Source organism: Orcinus orca, chromosome 21 (genome assembly GCF_937001465.1).
Source record: "Orcinus orca chromosome 21, mOrcOrc1.1, whole genome shotgun sequence".
NCBI lineage: Eukaryota > Metazoa > Chordata > Mammalia > Artiodactyla > Delphinidae > Orcinus > Orcinus orca.
The window spans coordinates 2,033,085-2,042,476 of NC_064579.1; the positions used below are offsets into that span (position 1 = coordinate 2,033,085).

A 9,392-nucleotide genomic window follows, 5' to 3' on the forward strand; every position below is an offset into this window, starting at 1 on the left:
CGAGCTCGCCTCGCGACACGCCGGGCCTCAGCCAATGGCCTGCGTCCCAGGGAACGTTACCTCTGACCTCAGGGCTAATCAGAGACAGTAGGACGAACTCATCGCGAGAGGTGAGGTTGAAGCTGCCTCCGCCATTTTGGAGATGGGAGACGGGCGATGGCTGTGGTCCTTCTGCTAATGCAAACAACAAAACGAGCACATGAGTCACTCCGAATAAGGCTCTCATCACTCTAACTGCTGACCAAAACTACAGAAGCAGTGAAGGTGTCAAAGCCGAGCGCGGCGACATCGATAGCAGCCTCAACTGCCTGCTGGGGCGGCAGAAGTTAAGTAACTGAGGACCGGGAGGATGGTGCAGTCCTGTTCCGCCTACGGCTGCAAGAACCGATACGACAAGGATAAGCCCGTTTCTTTCCACAAGTAAGTACTCTGCGCGCCTCGTGGGCTCGGCCCCTAGTGGGGCCGGGGGCGCGCGCCCGTGCTCGGGGGCGGAGCCAGGCGCGTGTCCGCGCGAGACCTGTGAGAGGGGCGGGGCTAGGGGCGGGGCTAGGGGCGGGGCGCCGTCGGCGCTCCGGGCCAGGAGCGGTGGGCTCGTCCCCGGAGTAGCCGCCGGCGCCCCGCCCCGGGTGGCGTTCTCGGCGCGCGTGGCCGCGCCGGCCTGTCCTCGCGCTTAGGCTCGCGCGCCGCTCGGGGTGGCAGGTTCGGGGCCCAAGGGCGATGCCTGGAGACCCGGCGGGTCGTGAGGTCTCCAGACCCGGAGGCAACTGGTTTCATCACCCGGGTCGCGGAGTAGGCAGGTGGTAATGAGTCTTTAGAAGGGAGGCTGAAGCAGCAGCAGCGACGGAGAAGGCCTGCTGGAGGGGGCGTGGGGCGGTCCAGCGTCACAGCCGTTAGGACTGACTTGGCCAGGCGTCCGGGAGGATGTTTTGGACCCAGTTTCTAGGACCCAACGTTCAAGGACCAGTGAGTTTCCCAGAAGGGTTCAGGTACTGCCAAGATGAAGAGCTGTGTTTCGCGCACAGCGGCAGCGTGGGCAGTAGCAGGGTATCGTGCGTGGGGAAGAGCACTCTCGGAGGGAACGCGGCCCACCGCCCTCGGGGCTGCTTCATCCGGGAGGTGCCGCGGCCGGAGTCCGAGGAGGGACGGTCTTCTCTTGAGAAGAAAACCGCAGAACGGAATGATAGTGATCGTTCGATGTCTGCACGGTGCCATTTTCATTCAGCCAAATTCAGTGTTCACAAGTTTTACTACGTTAAGAAAATGTGGCCGTAACTTACGACTGTAAGTGGATAATAGCTAAAGAAATGAGAGTTAGTGGTAAATCATACAAATTATTTATAGCTAAGTAATTACAAAAGCAAAAGCAAATATTCAGTTTGGGGGTGGGGACCTTTTTAACAGGGAATGTGGGCGCATTTTATAGGTTTGATAGAATATGAGAGGAACAGAAATAAGAGTGTCTAGAGCATAGAGAGAACTTTTTTTTTTAAGATTTTAATTAAAAAAATAATTTTTTATTTTTGGCCGCGTTGGGGCTTTGTTGCTGCACACGGGCTTTCTCTAGTTGCGGCAAGCGGGTGCTGCTCTTCGTTGCCATGCGTGGACTTCTCATTGCGGTGGCTTCTCTTGTTGCGGAGCCTGGCGCGGGGGCTCAGTAGTTGTGGCACACGGGCTCAGTAGTTGTGGCTCACGGGCTTAGTTGCTCCGCAGCATGTGGGATCTTCCCGGACCAGGGCTCTAACCCGTGTCCCCCTCATTGGCAGGCGGATTCTTCTTATCCACTGTGTCACCAAGCAAGTCCCTTTAAAGAGATCTTGAGTATTGATGTTTCCCCTTCCGAGAAGGGGATAGAACACTTAACACTTCCAGGATTCGGTTCAGTATGTCCTTCTATTACCTCTTGATTTATTAGAATTTCTGAAAGCTGATGAATTGACCTCCAGGACTTCCAAAGTGAAGGAGTAGGTCTGGAGATGGTGATGTGATCAAAGGCATTCAGTTCCCACCTCCCCATTTCTAATGATATGGCAGAGGGAATCTAAACATAGGGAAGACCCTTCACTGGCACTGCAGACTGGTTAAGGATGACATTCACACATCAGAAATACTGAGTTTCTGCTGGCTGTTAAATCGAAAGAAGGGCTAACCTGCCTCTAAGCCCTTATCTAAAAGAACAGTTTGGGGAAGTAAATGGGAAAGATCTTGACCTCAGAAAGAACCTGCATTGTAGTCCTTGAGTCTGGAGGCCCTGAGTGCTGAGTTTTACCAGTGATTGCTACCATGTTTGTACTTCTAGAGGCACTTCCAGCAGGAACCTTCTAGGAGTCCTTTTCTCACTTTCTACCTGATGGCAGTGGGAACAGCTATGCTGGGCAAAGAAAAGGGACTGCCGCAACGGTGGGTTAGAGCTTCCTGATCACAGCAGAGTCAGGCTCAGGCGTACCTCACTTGGAAGAGGAACTGTCGAACACAGATGCAAAGCACCCTTTTTTGGCTTCTTTCCAATCCCCCAGCTCACTAAATCCTTGACCTGGAAGAATAAAATCACAATAAGTTTAAGCTCTTCCTAGCTCCCTTTATCTGGGCCTAATGGACATATTTCAGTTGATTAAGAGGTAATTCGAAATGAATACTTTTCTCTATTTCTTTCTCACTATGATTTAACTAATTTGATTAATTCATATTTGTCATACTGATTCTGAGAATCAAAAGCTTCTTTTTCTCAGTACATAGTTATAAATGTGCAATTTTGTTTTATAATATGCAGAAAATCACTGGTGAAAAAATAATTAATACAAATTCACTCTATAGCCTGTATTTTTACCTGAAACTTTTAGTGTCTTCAGTATAAAAGTTAAGCATTAAAAACTGAGATAAACAGATAGTGGACCTATACGATTTACCCTTGTGTGTTTAGATGTGTGTGGAATCCCTGTATCTGTTAGTGAAGGTTATTTACAATATCGCTGCATGTGGGCCTCGACCCCAGCCTCCCATCACTTAACTCTGCCACCTGCGTGCATCTATCCACATGGCTACCTTTTAATAAGAATATTTTTTTATAATGTAAATTCTTAATCAGCCTGTCCTGTTTAGATTGTATATGTCATTGTATCTGACATTCTTATAGCTGTTATGTGATCAATCAGATTCCTGTAAGAAATATTGCTTTTTAAGAAGAACAAAGATACCATGCTGGGAGGGATGACTTATATTCCACATTAGTGGTGGTCACTTTAGTTATAGGATTTTAAAAGAAGTACATTTTTTAAAAATTTACTTGATTCAAGTCTAGTTGATTTATAATGTGTTAATTTCTGCTGTTCAGCAAAGTGATTCAGTTATGCATATGTATACATTCTTCTTCGTATTCTTTTCCATTATGGTTTATCTCCGGATATTGAATATAGTTCCCTGTGCTATACAGTAGGCCCTTGTTGTTTATCCATTCTCTATATGTAATAGTTCGAATCTGCTAATCCCCAACTCCCACTCCATACCTCCCCCTCTCCCACCCTTGGCAACCACAAGTCTGTTTTCTATGTCAAAACAAGTACATTCTCAACAAACTAAGGTAATAAGGACACAACTAAACACTGTCAAAAAAAAAAGATTGGCAGGGCTGGTTTTTTAATCAAATGCCTCCTTGGTGTGTTAACACCGATGTAAGCTAGTTCTAAGCAGGAAAGTCTGGGTGTGCCTTTTTTTTTCGAATAAGGTTGGAAAACTGAATTATGTCGTCTTCTTAGGTTTCCTCTTACTCGACCCAGTCTTTGTAAAAAATGGGAGGCAGCTGTCAGAAGGAAAAACTTTAAGCCCACCAAGTACAGCAGCATTTGCTCAGAACACTTTACTCCGGACTGCTTTAAGAGGGAGTGCAACAACAAGTTACTGAAAGAGGATGCTGTCCCCACAATATTTCTTTGTACTGAACCACATGACAAGGTAATAAGTGTTTTAAAATATTGGGTGGTTTTCTGTTTATAAAATTAATGTGTTCACTGTGGAAAATCCAGAGTAGTGTTAAGAAAATAAATGTTGCCTGGAACCCATCACTTGTAAATAACCACTGTTCACAGTGAAATACTTTTAAAAAATACAAAGTGCAGTTTATTAAAGTTAAATATCCTCACACTAAGAAACTCAGTCTAGCTTCATAACTTACTTCGAGATCACTCTGTAGTCCTACTTACATGTTGATAAGGTTTGATTTTTCTTTGTCAGTGATAGTTCAGTTTCAAAGTATTTTTCCCCTCAGTTTTAAGTGCTTAATATTTAATTAAATCTTAATAATCATTCTGTGTTACTTGCATCCCATTTCTACTTCAGAAAGAAAAGTACAATTAAAACTTGAACTGTTTTCTCATTTTAGAATGTTTCTATACCGAGGAGACAGAAATGAGTCTAGTATTCTTAAATTCCACAGATGAGTTCTTGTGAACTGTTTCGTCATGAAACTGAAACGTGCTCTGCATCTTTGTTTTAGAAGGAAGATCTTCCAGAGCCCCAAGAACAGCTTCCCCGACCTCCTTCAACACCCCCGGTTTCCCAGGTTGATGCTGCTATCGGGTTACTCATGCCTCCTCTTCAGACCCCTGATAACCTCTCCGTTTTCTGTGACCACAACTACACTGTGGAGGACACCATGCACCAGAGGAAGAGGATTCACCAGCTCGAACAGCAAGTAGAGAAGCTCAGAAAGAAGCTCAAGACCGCACAGCAGCGGTGCAGAAGACAGGAGCGGCAGCTGGAGAAGCTAAAGGAGGTCGTGCACTTCCAGAAGGAGAAAGACGACGTCTCCGAGAGGGGTTATGTGATTCTACCAAATGACTATTTTGAAATAGTTGAAGTCCCAGCATGAAGAGTGAAATTTGTGTTGGTGTTCAGTGGGGCAATACCACCTGCCCTCTTCTAGCCTGTAGAGGAGTTTCATTTGAAAAAAACTACACTTGGTCACTTGTATAAAAACAATTCAGAATATTTTTTTAAAAGAATAAATTAGATATATACTGTAAAATTGTAAATGTTTTGTTTGTAATTTCAGGGTTTTTACATTTTAACAAAATATTTTAAAAGTTATAAACTAACTTCATTGTAAGTTGGTTTCAAGATTGGGGATTTTTGTTTCTTAATTTGAGTATTTATAGAAATGATATGAAAATAAAAAGTAAAGAGAATGATAACAGTGCAGTAAGGATGATTTAAGTTTAAAATTTTAAATGAACACTTTATTCATTTAGAGAGAGAGAACTTAGTCACATTTTAAATCAGAAGCATGGGACAATAACTTCTCAGAATATATATATATATATATATTCTTATTCACATATTCTTATTTGTAAAGTCAGCAGATTCATTTATCTTTCTTAATCATTTATCAAAGATAAATTGGCAAGTCAATACTTAAAAAAAAAAGATTGGTTGTCTTTAGAGCAGAAAATGAGTCATTCCATACCTAATCAAAATGGTTAAAAGACTTTAAAGAATGGATTTTTAAAAAGTGGACCCTTCTTTTCCCCCCACTGTCTGGCATTCTAGAATTAGAAGTGTGTCTCCACTGCAAGATACACTCTCCAGTAAGCAAAGTAGGCATTGTTATCAGTGAGGTAATGACCAATGACCAATGGGGGCTGATCCACGGCTTGCCTTTTTCTCTCACTGCGCCGAGCTAAGGGACATCCAGTCCCCAACTGTAGGTGTACCTGCATCCAGATCTCTGCCAGATGTGTTGTGTGGGTAGAGTTTGACTTGTTCCATAAGGTGAAAATCTTGCACTTGACTAATTGATTTTGGTCAAGCCTTCACATAAAAAAACGATTTCTTCACTTTTACCACAAGTTAGAAATTACATCCCATTTACCTTAAGGAGTGATTTGCATTCGAAAGCATCCTGCTAGGTAATGTTTATTTTACTTAATGCCGAGACTCAAATACTGAGGTTTCTGTTCAAACTGTGAGTTGTGTTCTGACTTTGTGAGAAAGTTTACATATATTTGAAATGAAAACAGTTCTGAGTAAACAAGTACTGCTGTAGGAATTACCTACTGAGATTTAGAGTAACTGCTCCAACTGTAATTATTTCATATTTCAAAGTGCTGCACAGACCTTTGAAGGCTGTATTAAAGATACTCAGTGATGATGTCCAAGAGTGTCTTTTGTAGACCTGATTTTCAGTGTAATTCACTGCCATGCCACTACTTTGATTCATGGAGATTCGATTTTTTATGAACCAGTATTTCAAAAATAGAAAATTATGATTACTTGAAATTATATCGTCTGATAACACTTAGAACTAACTCTAAGGAATCAGGATTTTTTTCTAGTTATTCGTGAGTCTCATCACTGTTTTTAGAAGCCACAAAATCTCTAAGTAGTTGTTTTTACATTTCATCTCTCTTAACGATTCCTGGAGAATATGTGGGTAAATATTTTGCAAAGTGTATATCTTAAATCTAAATTGTCATCTACGTAAAAAAAATCTGTGTGTGTGTGCGTCCATGTCCTCAGAACCAAGAATCCAACATTGAATTGTAAAAGAGATCATCATAATTACTTAGTGTCTTAGCATTATGATTTAACCTGAAGCTACTTTTTTTTCATGAGACATAAATCCCTATTTGGAGAGAACTGAGCAAGCAGCATGTATACCAACTGTTTGCATTTAAATCATTTATTATGTTTAACATAGGGAGTTTGAGGTACAGGTGTTTATTTCTGAATACGAAAGGAACATTTGTTGAAATGTTTTAAAAATTCATTTTGTTAAAATTCATTTTGTCTATTGTATCGTTTATGACATTGCCAAGAGAAGGAGAACATTTAGGCTAAAATAGGTCCTCTTCAATCATAGTGAAACTTAGTCTGAAACAGCAGGGACAAGGTCTCAGTCTGGAACAAGTGGGGAGGAGACCCTTGTGAGTTTCACCATAGTATAAAAGATGACATTTATTCTAAGCACCGATAGTGACATCCTAAAGTTTCCATCTATGAATGATATAATTTGGCAATAATAGAAGAAATAACTGTTTCTTAATAGAACTGCTAGGAAAACTGTAGAATTTTAGAATTAGAATGGACCTGAACACTTGCTGAACCTCCAAACCCTGCAGAATCCCTTTGTGAAATACTCCTGACAACTGGACATCTGTTCTCTGTATGCCATTTACATTTAAGCAATTCTGTTTAGATTCTTTAAAATGGGTTTCTGGAATAGAGTAGAATTTGTTACCAGTTTTTAAAATACTTGTTTATAATGCAACTATAAACTTTGCTTTAAACTACTGCATAGTTTGAACTATCAAATTCCAAATTAAAGAAGTTTCAAAATTTTGTAAAATAATCTAATGTTTATTAGTTGTGTACCTGTTATGTGTACTAAAAATAATTCTGTCATTACAGTAAAGAAACATTGGTGTCTAAAGTTATTAGCAAAAATTTTTGCTTGGAAATTCAAATACATGAGGAGATTTTTTCTTTTAACTATAATTTGTGTAATCCCTTTCTTAGAAGTATAACCATAATGGTGAAGGCAGTTGAAAGTTTCACTTGATGCGGGTTTTTTGTTTTTAGGTTGAAGTAATATTCTCTGATCATCTTTAGTTATTTAAAAAATTATGCACACATACACATACCCACAACCTATGGCTTTTATAAAGTCAGTCATAAGTGACATATCTAAAAGTCCATGTGATCTATAAAAAGAAAACTCCAGCTGTGCTCCAGAATTTTAAGAAGACAGCCAACTATGAGTAGCATTTAAAGGAAAAAGAGAACAGATTTGCTTCTTTGGTTATTACTCTTCCTGATATTGGGGACCCTGTGAATTGGATAAGCAGTGAGTGAAGAGCATTGCTCTTGGCTGATGGTAACCGGTGTTCCTGGACATTACGGTTTTATATAGTTGTGTATTAAAATGCAATCCTTGATGTGAAAGAAAAATATCCAAGCAAACTGATATACACACAAGCAAAAAAGCAATTATAAATTTGGCCTTAAAATAACAATAGTTTGCTTGAAGTAATATTCTCTTACAATTCCATGTCTGGATACATTTTTTTTTTTACCTTGGATGTGGTTTTACTGAGATTTTTTTTCTGAATGATACATATTTTTTAAAACTCTCAAAATCTTCAGAATTTTTATTCTTTCCAAATTCATAGTTTGGGTTTAGAGATTATAAAAGTTTCATTTTTTAAACGTCATAAGGGATATGAATAAACTTTCATTGTTTTAAACTATTTTTGGTGAGACAAACTGTACAGGATTAACAATAAGTAGGTAAACAGCTTCTGGAATGACTACACGAGAAGCTCTGAACTCCTCCACACCGTAACTACTGTAGGTGGTGAAAAAAAAGAAAAAAACATTTAAAATCTGTGCATGTTGTCCTAAGGGCATACAGCAGATGAACATTCAGGAACATCTAAATCTCATAAGAAAGTTAAGACTGTGTGGCATATATGTTTCTTCTCCTCCCAGTTCCCAACCATGGGCTATAGTATGTATCTCCCAGCGAGGGGAGGCTGCCAGTATTTCTCAGGCCCCCCACCTTTGTGTTGCAAAGGCTAAACTCCAGGTGAGTGCAGCCAAGAGGTCAGGACTCCCTTCCTCCACTCAGCTCCCACTATAGGATGGAGGCTCTATCTCAGGTGCAGCAGGCCAAGAATACTGGGACCCTGATCACCTTCTCCCTAATATGCTCAAAGGGTGAAGTTTCCATGCCAGGAGGGGCAAGTCAAGGGGACCAGAGGCTACAGTACAAGCTGAGCTCTGCTCATAATGCAGGCATATGAGTGCTAGAGAAGAAGGCCATGGGCCCCACTGCCAGCCCCAGAAGGTGTCTGAGGTTTTTTCCTCGGGGCTGCGGCAGGCTATAAGGACAGAGAACTCTGAAGCTCTCCCCAAAGGAAATTATTTTATTTGCAAGTGTGTAGTGGAAGTTCACGCCTAAGGCGCTCTCAAGAACAATGGAGAACCACGTGGTTAGCAATTAAGAGGAGGGTGGTAGCTCCACAAGAGCAACAAGCTAAATTGTACAAGAGAGAACAAGCTAACTTACCAGAGAGAACCAGGGAAAGAGGCAGGTAAGAAAAGAAAGAAAGATCTGTTAAAACCTGTCACCCCAAGTGACTGTGTGCATGCCCAAGGCTGCACCTTCTAAGGAATGAAACCAGAGACATCACACTGAAGGGAAAATAAACCTCACTAAATTAGTCCAGCCAAGTGATTAAATAAAAAAGAAAACAATCACAGCAAGCCAGAGGTGGGGGTGGAGAGTAATTGGAATCAGTGTTCAGAAATCCCACAATATATAAAATGCCCAGTTTTTAACAAAATGTTATGAGACATGCAAAGAAACAGGAAAACACAACTCATACACAAGCGACAGAGTA

At 41.0% G+C, this 9,392-nt stretch overlaps 1 protein-coding gene across 8 annotated transcripts; it reads left to right on the top strand.

Annotated features, from left to right (window-relative positions):
* THAP1 (THAP domain containing 1) lies at positions 1 to 7,485 on the top strand. Of its 8 annotated transcripts, none has more exons than XM_033415365.2 (4): positions 1 to 420; positions 910 to 986; positions 3,750 to 3,945; positions 4,487 to 7,485. In XM_033415365.2, exons 2-4 carry the CDS (start codon positions 922 to 924, stop codon positions 4,859 to 4,861), a joined length of 636 nt encoding a protein of 211 aa, XP_033271256.1. In that variant the 5' UTR covers positions 1 to 420; positions 910 to 921; the 3' UTR covers positions 4,862 to 7,485. The 8 variants fall into 8 exon arrangements, with proteins under 8 accessions (XP_033271256.1, XP_033271258.1, XP_033271253.1 ...); XM_033415367.2 differs by lacking the exon at positions 910 to 986 and adding an exon at positions 2,297 to 2,397 and having other exon boundaries at positions 4 to 420; XM_033415362.2 differs by having other exon boundaries at positions 16 to 420; positions 910 to 1,281.
* The last annotated feature ends 1,907 nt before the right edge of the window (positions 7,486 to 9,392 follow it).